General features: G+C 39.9%; 1 protein-coding gene across 1 annotated transcript in view; it reads right to left on the bottom strand.

Annotated features, from left to right (window-relative positions):
* Nucleotides 1-14,679, bottom strand: part of LOC149078824 (inactive pancreatic lipase-related protein 1-like) — a 28,168-nt gene that overhangs the window by 1,665 nt on the left and 11,824 nt on the right. The window contains exons 3-8 of the mRNA XM_089240970.1: nucleotides 10,583-10,729; nucleotides 7,484-7,592; nucleotides 2,085-2,201; nucleotides 1,853-1,972; nucleotides 1,484-1,741; nucleotides 171-300 (exon numbers count right to left, since the gene is read on the bottom strand). Of these exons, the coding sequence (XP_089097096.1) occupies nucleotides 171-300; nucleotides 1,484-1,741; nucleotides 1,853-1,972; nucleotides 2,085-2,201; nucleotides 7,484-7,592; nucleotides 10,583-10,729 (881 nt within the window). The remainder of the gene's footprint in view (nucleotides 1-170; nucleotides 301-1,483; nucleotides 1,742-1,852; nucleotides 1,973-2,084; nucleotides 2,202-7,483; nucleotides 7,593-10,582; nucleotides 10,730-14,679) is intronic.

The raw sequence follows: 14,679 nt of genomic DNA, 5'->3' as shown, positions 1-14,679 counted from the left end.
ATTAATTTTGTGCCTTTCTGTGCAGGACCGTCTTAACTGACTCGCGCCCAGGAGCCAAATAAATATCAAAATATTGTACATGTACATTCAATAATTTGCAGCCCGTTGGCACCTTCTGTTACAATGCCACTGGCCTCTCGAACTTCAATGAATGAAGGCGAATCGCTTACTCTTTTCTGGCTTCTAGAACTGGTGACTGAGCTTTAGTTCCAGTGAGCCGTATGAACAGCCTGCCTTTCTCCGTCGAGTGCATTCGGCCATCTTCGAACGCGCATCGCAGGTTGATGTGGTAATGATGGCCTATTGAATACAAATAATACAAGTATTCATTCAGAAAACAAACGATTATGTTCGACATCAGATACAAATCGAAAAATCAATCTGAATGATTTCATATGGTTTGCGTTTTATCCCCCCCCCCCCACCCATTTCCTTTATATTATGTATTAGAGTTCCAGTTCAGAAACGGCAGTTAAATCAATTTCCCATGAAACGATCGAAATCGATCAAATTATAAAAGAAAATAATTAAGTCGAAATCTTCCGATATTGTAGAATACGAAATCAGGTTTTGGTTTTGTTGCTTGAGCTACCTGAACGGCTTCCAATCACATCATTTTTTGAAAAGATCTTTTCGAAAAATGGAGAGAAGAAAAAATCAATCCAAAATTTATAGACCGGAACCTTGTATTCAAAAATAACGTTTACAGGTGATGTCGATTGGTAGCTCAATTTCGAGAAAGACCCAGACTTTCCCAATTCGAATCGATGAAAAATGTTTTTCGTAACTTGAGAAGTCATCGGTTTGATTTATAGGATACAAAATACCGACCAAGGATCAAGCAAAAAATATGTAGGAGAAATAGTTTGAGAACCAGCAGAAGATAAATAGGTTGGAGAAATAATTCACAGTCCCGTTGGCTAAGGCAGAAATAAAAACCAATACAGAGACTACATGTAATTAGTCGAAATGAATACCGGTGCCGGTCCACGGACCAGCGTTTGAAAAAAGATAACTGGTAACACTTGTATAAGTAAAATAGGAAATATCACCAAAGGATCATAAGCTCTCCAGGACGCCCGAGTGGCGTGGTGGTAAGATGTTCGTCTACCACCGTGAAGGTTGCTGTCACGGTCCCCGGTTCGAATCCAAGGGAGGATATAGATAAGCTCTTCAGAGAGCTATATTGCGAAGAACAGTTCAATCCTTTTGATAATCAAAGACGGAAAAGGAGGCGGGTCGAAGGTCAACAAATTCATCTCTTCCATATTCTACGTAGTTACACAAAATCGAGCACTCTTCAATACTCAAGTGAGCACTGGAGCACTGGGCATAAGGAAACTTGTTTCTCTAAAAAATCTGTCCCCCCCCCCCCCAGTTATCCACTATAGTTACGGAAGAAAAGATTCAATTCTTTTGACTGACATGAATTTTCATTCAATTTTTTGTGGACGTACTAAAGGGAGAAAATGTAAAAACTCACTGCAAAAGGGTTCTTTGTTACCGGTATGTAGGAACATTTTTATGGGCTCGTTTCCAGCGAAACCTTTCCATTCTTCGGCATTGAAGCCCATCGGAGCGCATAAAGAGTTATCGGGTCCGCATCCCCATGGACACTTCCCTTGAGAAAAGTCTTCGTAAGTGTCGCAGGCGTAACCGTAAAACGGGCAGTCGGAGTTGATGGATTCAGTGAAGAATTCGTAAGCCCTGATGTGGTTGCAGCCAATGAAACGTCGGATGCCTGAAAAATCACACTGTGAAATGTTCAGATTCAAATAACACAAAAGATACATAAAGAAAAAGTCATATTTCCTTGGAATCATTGCAGATGCATGAAGTTGTGGTAACGTACCATAAAGAAGGTCCCCTTCCTTCTCAATAGCACCCATCACGTTTTGGTTGCAACCTGGTTGCCTCTTACCTCCGTTCGGATAGAAATCGACATGACCGCAGTCTTGTATCATTCCTAGCCCTGCAACGGTAAGAGAAAAAAATCCGACAGTTTGAAACTTTAATGCAAGTTCTTAAAATTAAGTTTCTGGCCATAATACCAATAGAGCATTAGAGGAAAATGAAAATCATACCTCCACTCAGGAGACTGCCTCCGTCTGTATGAATAACATCTACGAATTCAGCATCGGATGGATCTAGCCTGACATCCTCCATCGTATATTGGAAGTACGGTTCAGCCGGATCAAGACCTGCAGAAGTTGATGGTAATCACAATAATAATCAAATCGTATTCAATGTAACACGGATGATCATTTTTCTATGAAAAACAAACTTGATCATAGGGATCGAATTAATCACGCTCAGTATTTACTGCAGTGAATCATTAGTATGGATGAGATTGGACATTTCAGGTCCCTGGTGATGGCCTTTTCCATTTATAAAGGTGGAATAAAAATTTTCTCACTGCAGATAAAGTTGGTTTATTTTTTTAAAAATTCAAACTAGTGGACTATTCTGAAAAGGGCATTCAATGAGGAGCTACACCCTTGGAAATAAAGATTAGAATTTGGAATATCTGGTGGTACTTATGCTCAAAAATTAAGGTTCCTCAGCTTGGTGGTAACGGGTACCTGGCGTTCTCCATATGAAAGTCCGACGTGAATCAGACTGCAAGCTAAACCTGGACTCGTCGGAAAACATCACACAAGCCCACTGTGACGATGTCCACATTGCATGTTCTCTACTCCAGGCTAATCGCTGCCGACAGTGAGTTGCCGTGAGCGGAACACATCTGACAGGCCTGCGAGCATATAGACCAATATCTGCCAAACGTCTGTACACGGTTTGCCTTGAAACTATGGTACCCGTGGCTGCAGACAGCTGACGAGACAGGTCGGATGCTGTGCTCTGTCTGCTTCTTTTGGTAGTTACTGCCAAATACCGGTCTTCATTCGGCGTTGTAACTCGGGGGCGACCTGTACTGTAACGTCTACTGACATTTCCGTTATCTTGGAATCGTTGCCTAGGGATGGCACTTTGGGCAATTCCAAGTTCTTCGGATACTTCCATCTGAGTACGCCCACATTCCAGGCCGCCGATAATTCTACCACGTAAAAATCATCCACATGCGTCCTCTGTGTCATAACTATTCGCTTATGGCACTGAGCGCCTTGCAGAACTCTTCTGAACAATTTTATTCTTTGCCACCATTCCTTATATACCCCCCTCTTACACTCTCGTCATTGTGACGTACTATCGGCATCATCTGGGGGCTTCCTGAAATTTGCATATCATTCTTGCAGATGTGTGTAATAATTCTACAGGTGAAATTTTTACTTTAGATTTCGATTTTCGTGTGATTCTGAATTATCCTTAATTTATGGACATGAGTGTAAATCTCGGCATTAATGACGAGCTTATGATACTTTTAGTCGGCTTTACCCCAAGAGCTCAACAGAATTCTGCAGCTCAAAAATTGGTTTTTGAGGCATGAATTGCACAGTGCGGGTGATTTTCATGATCGAATTTGCTTAGTCACGCCCCAAAACCGGTTTTTGCGTTGCGGAGTTCTGTGGGTAGGGGTTCCGGCATTAGGGCAGAGATATCCAACGTTTTAATGCACGGGGAATCATTAATGGTCACGAGTTTATTCCATAAAGAACCTAAACAAACATTAATATTTTCTAACATAGATGTTTTTATTGCGACACCGATGGAAACTTACCATTTTCGAAATTGTGGAATCCTGGAAAAGCTCTTGCGGAACTGTTGGGGGTTACGTTGATCAATCTAAAGAAACTTCTGCCACATGGTGGCAGGTATCATTTGAGAATCACAGTTCTATAAAGGTCTTCCTTCCTATGACATTACTACTCGCTAATGTCTAATTCGAATTTATACTTTGTTCTGGGGGGGGGGGGGGAAATCACATCCCGCACACATTTCAAAAAACCAAGGAGACAAATAGTCAAAAGTAATTTTAAATGCTCCCTAAAATAAGAGACCTGTTCTTCGAGGGCAGTGGTTTTCAAACTTTTGTCACCCGCGGCTCCCTTGAACATGGTTCATCTGTGACTACCCAGAATAGTTGGATAAATCTTTTCCTTTAAAAAAGAAAGATATTTTCCTATTAAAGAGACATTTCAAAACATGAATAGCCACACAAATCAATACCTCCAGCTCACCGCGCCGTCCCCGATAAATGTTGGTGACGCCCCTAGAAGCAGTGACGAACACTTTGAGAAACACTTCTAAGGAATTTAAGTGATTTCCACGTAGCGTTGTGCTGGAGTCACAATCGGTGACAGAAAACATCATAGCCCAACTTCACTTTTTTTCCTTTCTCTGCACTGGTGGGTCAAATCAAAAGGCTGGTGAGCAACCAGCCAGTTAACCATTTTATATGTTAGAAAATGGCTTGCTGCACATTCACCTTCGCAGTGAACTTGAACCAACATAATTCGCAATTATTCCATCTAATGAGGAAAAGGGGGGGAACAATTGAATATAAAAAAAAAAAAATTATATTTCCGTATCGTAGTATAGTTCTAAAACAACAAAACGGCGGTCAGGAAGATTTTTCTGTGAAACACTCAATGTAACTCAAAAAGTATCAAAACACCGAATTTCGTCACGCTCCCTCATACAAATGAATTGTGGTCTTTGTTATAAACTTATTATCACTTTTAACGAGCTTCTCGTTTTCGCTTGCAATTATCCAATGCTTGGATGGGGGATTTGAACTATGTGCTATTAAAATTTTCAACTGAAATGTTTTGAAAAATAAAACTTTTCAGTCATTGATTTAATATTCTTATTTTGTTAAAGACTACTACTACTAAACCTAACATGCACCTCGTACACATTCCACTACGGAATTTCTAACAAACTTTTGGGAGGCACAAAAATTTTCGCGAGAAGTTCTGAATTACCATCATTTAAATTAACAGAAATTAGTTAATGTTCCATATAAAGGGTAGTTTTTTTCGATATTGTAATTTTTTCACCGAAATATTATTTTCCCAATTTTTTTGTCGACATGAGAGGGCACTGGCCCCCTTTGCCCCCCCCCCCTCTTGCGTGCGCCTCTGGTCGTTAGTGATGAAACTTTTTGGGCACGGTGTATGGTTTACAATTCCAAAAAAAAGAATTAAATGTGGCTCCAATTTTCTTTTTTTTTTTCGATGGCAGTATTATTTCTGCAATTACTGTATAACGCTTGCAGTGTCGTCGTATTTGATACGCAAGAGACAACTGACCAGCAACAAACATGCGAATTGGTTCTTCACTAAATAAAAATAGAAATATAGGGGGTTTTTTTTTTTTAAAACAAAAAGGCGTCTCCATGGAATCTTATCTTATTCCGTTTGCTGCTCGGCTGAACAGTATAGTCAGTCATCCACAAGAAAGCTTTATGTTAAGCCTCCCTATCTATCCCTAACTGGACTTGGTCTTCTTTTCCGATCGAAGGGGGAAAAGTCTTTTTTGGGAAAGAATAACGTCGACGCGTTTCTTTTCAATGGTCACTCGACTCGAACAAAACTAATAAGTTGAATCCAGCTCACTCTCTCCGAAACCATGTTTTCCTCAAAAAAACGCTATACTTCGCGCACGTGTAGCGATTATCTTTCCAACAAGAAAGCAGCTGACAGTATCTAAGAGATTAGGAGTCTTCCAAAATAATAATCGCTGCGTGACTTGTTATTTCACGAATTGGGATCATTTTCTTCCATTGGTGTGTAAGAATGAATAGTCATTTAAAAAAGCTGCTAGACGGGAAAAGTCACTTTTCCGAAAAAAACAGAAGAAAATAACGAAGTTTTAAAGGCAAAATACTTTTGGACTGAAGTAGAAAAATTTTGAGAAAAGGAAGACTTAAATATTTGTTACGCTTGCGTGCGTTTTTTTCTTAATTACACCGTCGTGTAATTTTTACATGGTTATGTCAACTCTCGTAACGCGATTACGTTTAAAAGTATTTTTTTATATAGTATAAGACACACGGAAATAGTCATTTATGGTTCCATTAATTGACAAGATGATGATTAATAGCTACTTGGATTTATTTGAGACAAACCCGTAGCAGTGTCTTTAAGGAAAGAACTCGAGTGCATAGAAACCGTCCCTGAATGTCAAGACACAGATATAACAATTGTTTAAGAAAAAAACCAAGAGTTTTTGATATCTAAACCCAGCTGTCATCAACTATTAGTTAACGAACCAATGATGGTCCGTGAGAAAAGTTTGACGTTCCGTTGAGAAACTCGAACATTTTCAGTTTTTAGGTTCTATTATACTGTAATTTTTCAGATTCGTTTTGGTAGCACAAACATACAATAGACGAAACCAATTGACATTAAAGCATTTCATTATGTGCACAGTCAACGCACGTTCGCGTTATAACTACCCATCTTCATTCCACGAAAGACAGACGTTATAATGAATGGTCGTTATATCGACCGTTTGAAAAAAAAAATTAGCTACTTATTCATAATATACTCATTCATACGCACGAGAATTCATATCTAGACGGAATGAAAAGTTAGTTATATCATTTATTTTGTTGTATTGTGAGCAGTTGCGGTGAAAATGGGCGCGCATCGGTAGAAAATAGTACAGTATTAAAATCTTAATAGCTACATGCATGCACCTATGTACCAAATTCTCCAACATCGAAATCAAACACGATTTTCCAAATGAAAAATCCAAATTTTGTACATTCCTTTAACCTTTTAAGCGATTTTTTAAAATTTTTCTGATCCACATAACTGCCGCAGTGAAAAATCACTAAACCTTCTAGAAATCGCCACATATATTAAAGAGTATTTTTTCCCGATTGCGTGAGCTGATAAATGCTCCCCTCCTCAACGCAATAAGAAAAAACTATAGTTTTCTGTTATTTATTCTGTAAGCAATAACCAATCGTATACAACCTCGAAGGGAAATGAAAAACGCCCTTTCTCTCCCTTTCTGTTATCAGACTTTGAACAAAAACGGACTCCGCCCATTGGCTGTTGATTGACAGGACGGGACGGCGGAACATGTCAGGCAACGCTGTTTGTACAGAGCTAGCTGGGCATTGTCAAAATGAGAGGATTTTAAAAAGACGAGGTATTTCGGGATTGCCGTTGTAAGGGTTAATAGTTTTTGAAGGATCAAAATTCATCTGACCAAAAAAAGCGAGACAGAGCAGAGTTGTATTGAATAGTCTTTGTAGGTCACTATATTGGATGAAACATAGCATGGGATAAATATGAAAAGCATTGGGACTTATCGTAGGACTACAGGTCGTTATAATTGAATGGTCTCAGTAACGCATGGTCGTTATAACGAGTATCGGTTGTATTTCCAATTTATTTAAGAAGCTTTTATTGTTATTTCACAAATGATTGAACCTTCTTTTAAGAGAACGTTGAGGTCCGCGGGGATTCATAATAGTGAAATTAGTATCAGTCCTCACTTTGACAGAGGTCGGTCACCGCTGAGCTAATCAGTTGTTTCAACAGAATTTTACCACCAAAAGTAACGATACCTGTGATTCTTCCGAGACCTTTCAGTCTTTCACCGGCGTATCCAGCTACGTGAGCACCCAAACTATGTCCTATCAAATGTATTCTTGATAACGGCATGTTGTACACATCCTATAAATCACACACGGAAAAAAAAAATTCTTCAACATACTTTTTCCTATTAATATTCCAGCTGTATAAAAATTCGATTATTTTATTTTAAAGCTATACATACATGAAGGAACATCTAAAAGCATGGATCCATACAAGCAAATTCCGGGGGGGGGGGGGGGTTCTTACAAAGATTACGAGATCTGATACAATGATTTTCGAGATATGAGGTATATTGTGGATGGTGCTTCCTAGCGGATAAGGATGCTTCAGAATATCACTCACCCGGGAGCCAGCCCATGGATGCTGTTTCAACATCCCTACATACATGGATAACGACGTAGAATTGAAATTTAGAAATCTCTGCTGAACTTCATTTAAGAAAACCCAGTCATTATATCAATTAAATTACAAAGTGCGTATTGAGGTTCCGTCATTACCTCAACTTACTATTTTGTACAGCATTATTCACTGTATAAAGTAGAATTAGAAGGATATACACACACACACAAGATTTCGGAAAATATTAGCATGCAAATAATTTTGAGGAGTTGCCCTCTTCAATTCAACTAAAATTTATAACTTATCATGGGAGGTTCTCTGAGCTGTTAATTTTGGATACCTTTAGCTCGGACATCCTGTACAATAAAGGTTAAAAGAGGGCTACCCTTTACTCTTTAGAAAACAAGTCTTCTGTGAAAGTGGGCTCCTTCTTGATGTATTATAGGTGATCGAGAAAAAAATCTTAGAAAGTGACTGTTCGGATAGGCCGGTGAGAAAATAATTGTGGGGCCAGGGACGTCTTAACAGTTTGGGGAATGGGGGATTGATAAAAAAATTCATACATTACAGATTATACGTAATGCCGAAAAATATGCATAAAAAAAATATGATCACATAATTTAAATGTAAATTAACGCAAGTTAATGAAAATTTCGAATTGAAAATTCAGAACGAAAAGATGTTTTCAACTAATGAAAGAAATAATTTTCCAAAAAACTTACCGAAACTTAGGACCTAATCATCGGCTTTTTAAAAAATATAAATTTGAAACATAAATTGTAATGTTTGATAGTAAATGGTGTAAGAAAGAAGCAAAGGTTAAATTTTTATTCCCACACATTCAATATTCCGAAAGTGTTTGTTTTGGAATATGCGGCATCTTCATCGCTTGTTTCAGTGCAACGAGCGTACCGAAGAAAACATGGAGCACAGTCGTTGTCCCATCAGACGGGTCTTTAAGGTCTCATCTTTTACTATTTCTGACTTTCTTTTAGGGTTTCATTAAAGACGATATGTACGTAACTCCACAGCCTCAAGAACCGAATCATTGCTGCTTTTACGAACACCAATAGGCTGCAGACATACTGTATCATGCAAATGCGAGCTGATCTCCCTGTTAAAGTTTCGCCACAGAGAGCAACATGCTTACAACGGTACAATTAGCCAATCATTGGTACCGTCTTAACGCAGGGGCACGGGGCCTCAAGAGAAGAGGAGCCTAAAAAAAACGAGTTAATTTTTTCGGGAATTTTCCAGGTAGGGCCTCGGAAAAACAACTTGGCCCAGGGGCCTATGATGCTCTTAAGACGGCCCTGCCAATCGTTACACTTCGCTCATAATTAGAAAAATTGATATCAGATGACAGCACTACTCATAACAAGCATTACACTGAAACGAACCTTACGTTAGCTTCACAACAATAACATGTACATTCCGGCACGTACCAATTCGTTAGAAATTCCGTAGAGCAGGGGTTCTCAAACTGTGCGCCTCCAACCTTTGTTAGGGGTGCCGTGGAGCGGTGACGGTGACAAAGGTGCTGTTAACAAAGAGATTCTTTGTTAAACAGCTGTGAGGGAGCCAGTGAAGCTCACGCATAAGCATAGAATAGGGGCAAGGGGCGCCGCGGGTGGAAAAAGTTTGAGAATCCCCTGCCGTAGAGGAATGTGTGCGAAGTTCATGCACGGTTATTTAGAAATAGGGGCCATGGGTGGCTGTTTGGTTAGGTTAAGTAGTATTGGGGGATGAATTAGACTACCGTGTACGATAGGCACCGTAACCTATGGCTGAGGTCATTTGAATCCCTCCCCAATAATTTCCGAAAAAAACAATGAGAAATGCTCCTTCCCTCTCCAGTGTACGCGCTTGAATCCCGTATATAAGGGACGACCAGAAACTTCCAGCCCCCCCCCCAATTTTTTTCTTATGTCAACGCCTCCGCTGTGTACATGTGTGCCGCGTAAGAAAGGACACATGAAACATTTCTTAGTGGGGGAAAAAACTAAATGTATATTGTACCTCGTAAGCAGCAGAGACATCTTGCTATATGCAATATTTTTTGAAATATATATTACTTGAAATGAAATGATTATTTTTGAATCACCCTGTACATTTCATTTTCTTATTTGGAGAGCAAACACCTTGTTTTACTTACTAAAAAAAGTTCAATTGACATCTTTTTCACTTTTATTATCATTAGCGCGGGGCCCGATGTAACCGCACCTGTTGCACACCCCCAAGGGTGGCTGTTTCCTCCTCTTCGGCGTACAAAATTTATTTTACAATGAATAGCAGACTAGAGGCCAATGCCCTAGGAGGCTATTTTCTCCAATAACGCAGAGAATCTTTCCAGTGTGTAAAGTATGCGAGAATAAGCGAGATGTGACCATTTTTCATGCACTCTTCGTTCTGACTTTGTTCACTGACCTGAGTTCCAGTCACACGATCCAAAACCCATATAATAGACGAAATATTTCTACGAACTATTCATTTCTGCCACGCAAAACGGCGTCGTAGGTTTGTCACACATAAGGCGTCGAAGTGTGACCTTTGTCCGGTTCTTATAAACACTTGATATTACACGCAATTATAATTACTAACAAAAAGGTACCAAGGAAGCATACACGCCCACGATAGAAATCCTAAAAAGATGAAATTTTTCTAAGAAATAACGTTCCACTAAATTCTGTCTGGTGATCACACGAACAATATAAAAATTTGACACTGACCTTTAATATACTAATGAACTCTGCGAGGACGACACCGACCATCCTGGCGTTGGACACCGCTTGGGTGTACGGCGGTGCCGCTCCGAACACCCAATCCACAGAGATCACGTTGAAGTCGTCTTTGGTCAATAATTCCCGTATCATGTCCTGTACATGGAGAAATAGGCTTAATACTGATACATTAAAATACATAAAATACACGGCAAGTCAAAAAGATCAGGAGCAGGACCTAGATTTTTTTGGTGCAGGGCAAAGGAATTAAGAGAATTAATTAATTTTTGATCGCCTTGGGAAGAGTCCTCTACGCTCGCACTTTAGATCTTTCGCCAAATACCGCTTGGAACTTTTTGTGGGAATGTATCAACGACCAAGTGTCATCTTTCAGCCCTTTCAAACCCGAGCATTTATTTTTTGAAATTTTCAAAATGTTTTTGCATTTTTGATACTCACAGAATGCATTAAAATCGTTAAAAAAAAAAAAAAAAAAAAAAAAAAAAAGATTTGGCGGCATTTTTAAGTTTTACTCTTTTTTTTAGCGGGGAGGGAGTAAGAAATAGTTTCGTTCAAATTTTTTTAGCCAAGTTGATGCAGGGTGTTTTCATCTTTACGTTCTATTTTTTCCAAAATTTTATTTGCTAAATTTTACGTAATAAATCACTTTTCCCCGGAGGCCTTTTCTACCAGAAGCCATCTTAAAACCTAATTAAATTTCAACTTTAAGTGCTGCCGTCCGATAAAAGCCCCAAAAACGTTCATATATTGACTATACATTACAAATGCCCCGGGAGAAGTTCGGTTCACATCACAACATATATATTCGTAGAGGGCGTTATTATTTATAACGTAGGCATATTGGACCTGAAGCATTGCAATCGCTGTATTAACATGTAACATCTGAACGCAGTTTTTGTGCTTTTATCTCACATAATCACGTTTTCGCGGCTCAACGACTGGTGTGGTTGACTTTTACTTCACTTCAGCCTCGTCGTCGGAAAATGTTCGTCGCCGTGGGTTGCTGTGAGGGGTGAGTCTTCTGATTATGCCGATTTCATTTTTGTTGGGCAGTCAGTGCGCTTGAAAATGGGAGGTAGGAGTATGTCGAAACTGTGTTTTTTGCATGGGATTTCTTTTGCCAGCCATCGTGCGGCATGGGACAAGGTATCTAATGCTTATATTTCATTAATTGAATATGATATGAATGCACGTAGTGACGACGACGAGGCCCCTAACGAAACTAGTGTTAGACACGACCTAATAGTCGCCATACTAAAAACTCTCGACATGCATTCGTCCCGTACGAGACATGCAGAGATTAAATCGTCTTCAAGAGGTGCGTGCAATGGTAACAATTCTTTCTGTGAACTTATTGAACTGGGCTTTAGGCTCGTAAACTGTGAAGTTGATTATGACAAGTACGGAATTGAGGATGCTATGATATGGAAACTGGATGAAGTGCTCGACGCCGAGGCATCATCTTGTGGTATATTTCGCAAAAACAGCCCTTCTCCCCGTCAATCATCTGATGACGATGCAAATAGCGTCAATGGAAAGGGAGGTCAGAAGAAGAGAGATAATGGCCCGAAGGACATTATTTGTGAGCCCATTACTGTAAAAAGGTGTGAGGTGCCCCAGGGTACCCTGTGTAATGATGATTCAAACGAATCCCTACTTGTTAGTGCCTACGCTGTGGCCAGTGCATCAAAGGTCGATTTGACCAATGCTGTAACAGCAAGTAATGACGTAGTCGCTCCAGCCAATGGACAAACAGTTACTTGTGACGTCATTGCAACAGCCAATCAGGACTCAACCAGCAATAAGACGCGGCTATACCATCAACAAGTACCGTAGGAAATGCGGGAAATACAGGACAAAATATCGGAAACTCTGGAAATAATTCAAAAAATGAAGAAATTGATGATCCAGACCCTGATAATCCTAATCAATGGAGAGAAGTCTCTCATAAGAAAGTTCGCATTCCCCCATTGACTCTTACTAAGTACTGGGTGGAATTGGGTGGGAACTGGGTGGAATTGCTGCAAAAAATTAAAAGCACCTGCCAAGAGACTTTTTCAGCAAAAACAGCGGTAAAAATATGATGTTTTTGAACTGTGAAAATGACCACCGTGCGATTACAAAAATGTTCCATGCGAATAACAAAGTATAGCACATACATGCTCCATTCAGATAAGACAATAAAAGTGGTTATCAAGGATCAGAAAGAAATACCCCCTGTGAAGGGATCAAAGAGTCACTGGAAGCCGAGGGCTTTGAAATTATAAATGTTGCTCAGTTAAAAAGCCATAGAGGAAAGGGCCCCGACAGAATAGTAGTACCAATTCCGATTTGGCTAGTGGAAATGCCCCGAAAAAATCGGAGTAAGGAAATTTATAAGTTGACTTCTTTGAACTACATCAGAATTCGAGTCGAGATGTATAGAAAACGCCATGGTGTGGTCCAGTGTTTCAATTGTCAGGCCTGGCGACATACATCGAAGTCATGTCATAATGATCCACGCTGTGTCAAGTGTCCAGAGGAACATCACTCCTCTGAATGCAGCCTGAAGCGGGGTGAGCAAGACTCGATATGCACCAACTGTGGAGGAAAACACAGTGCAAATTACAGAGGCTGTTTATCGTGCCCCACTAGCAAAGGCAGAATGGCCAGAAATGAAAACACGACAAGACCTCCAGATATACCAAGAAACAGACCAAATATTGGTATGCATAATCGTGAAAATTATAGACAATCCCGACAAGTTGAGACCAAGTCACAAATCTCAATATAAATCTCAAGATGACCATGATGATGACTGCTCAAGCGTCAGTTCAGCCAGAGGCTGGCTGACTGGCAAAGGAAGGAAGGGAAGGTTCAACGAACCTAAAAGGACTTCTACTGTACCAACGGCCGAGGCAGTGCCAACTCATGATGACAAGAGTGTCGTGGTTCAGCGGGCTACCGACGAGATGGTGCCTTTTGCCAAAATACTGAGGTCCCCTCCTCGACGAAGTGAATCACCGGCAACAGCTGTTAGAGACGTGCAGGTCTCCAAAGCAGCTTCCAATAGCAGTAAAGTAACAAACTGCAATGTGGTGAAACCAACAGCTTCGAATCAGCGATCTGACGTGTGGTGGCAACCGTGTGGAAAAAGAACCCACGAAAATAGCAAATAACGATATCAATATGAACTCTAATAGCATAATTTTCCCGATTCAACAACTAATATCTATTACGAAGGACTGCTTTCAATTGATTTTCAATCCTCAGAGCTACTTCAAACGAGGAGAAAATAGAAATCAACTGTTTTCTAACTGCAGCTGAACACTTATTTGCTTCAACACTCACAAATGTCTAGTACACCAAATGTTGTGTTGCATAACATGAAGATCATGGCTTGGAATGCCCAAAGCTTGGTCTCTAGCATGACTGAGTTCAGGGACATCCTTGACACTGAGGGTGTTCACTTGGCACTGGTGGGGGAAACTTGGCTTCGTCCTTATCACACTGCCAAAGTATCAAATTATGACTGTATCAGACAGGATAGAAGCTTTGGTCCAGGGGGAGAAGTAGCTATATATGTAAAGCGACACATTAATTATGATATTATTCAGCTACCTCCCTCGACACAATGTGAGGTAATAGCAATAGAGATCTACGTAAACAATCAAAAAATTAGGATAGGAGTATGCTATAAACCTCCGAGAAACACTATAGACATTCCACTTTTTAACGAATTTTTCAATTGTCAGTATCCAGTGATAATGTGTGGCGACATGAATGCCAAATCCTTTCTGTGGAACTCGTACTCTACAAACAATCAAGGCAGGGTGCTCGAAAATTTTTGTATCAGAAAAAGCATTCAACCTTATGCGCCATACACTCCAACTCATTTTCCTGACCAGGCTGGCCAGTCACCAGATATTCTTGATATAGCGCTTGCTAAGAACCTTACATTTGCTATGTCGGTTCACGTTCAACCTGTCACGGATTCTGATCACAACCCTATATTTCTGGTAGCGGATTTCAATATTCCTTTTATATGTAAACCAAAGAAAATAGTGATATGGCCATTATTTAAGTGAAAGCTGACCAGAATCACC

The sequence above is a fragment of the Pholcus phalangioides genome, unplaced genomic scaffold (assembly GCF_987345545.1).
Source record: "Pholcus phalangioides strain wild (caught in Gottingen) unplaced genomic scaffold, Ppha-v1.0 ptg000013l_1, whole genome shotgun sequence".
Lineage (NCBI taxonomy): Eukaryota > Metazoa > Arthropoda > Arachnida > Araneae > Pholcidae > Pholcus > Pholcus phalangioides.
Note: the sequence above shows the minus strand (reverse complement) of the source record. Positions and strands in the feature narration are given on the sequence as shown.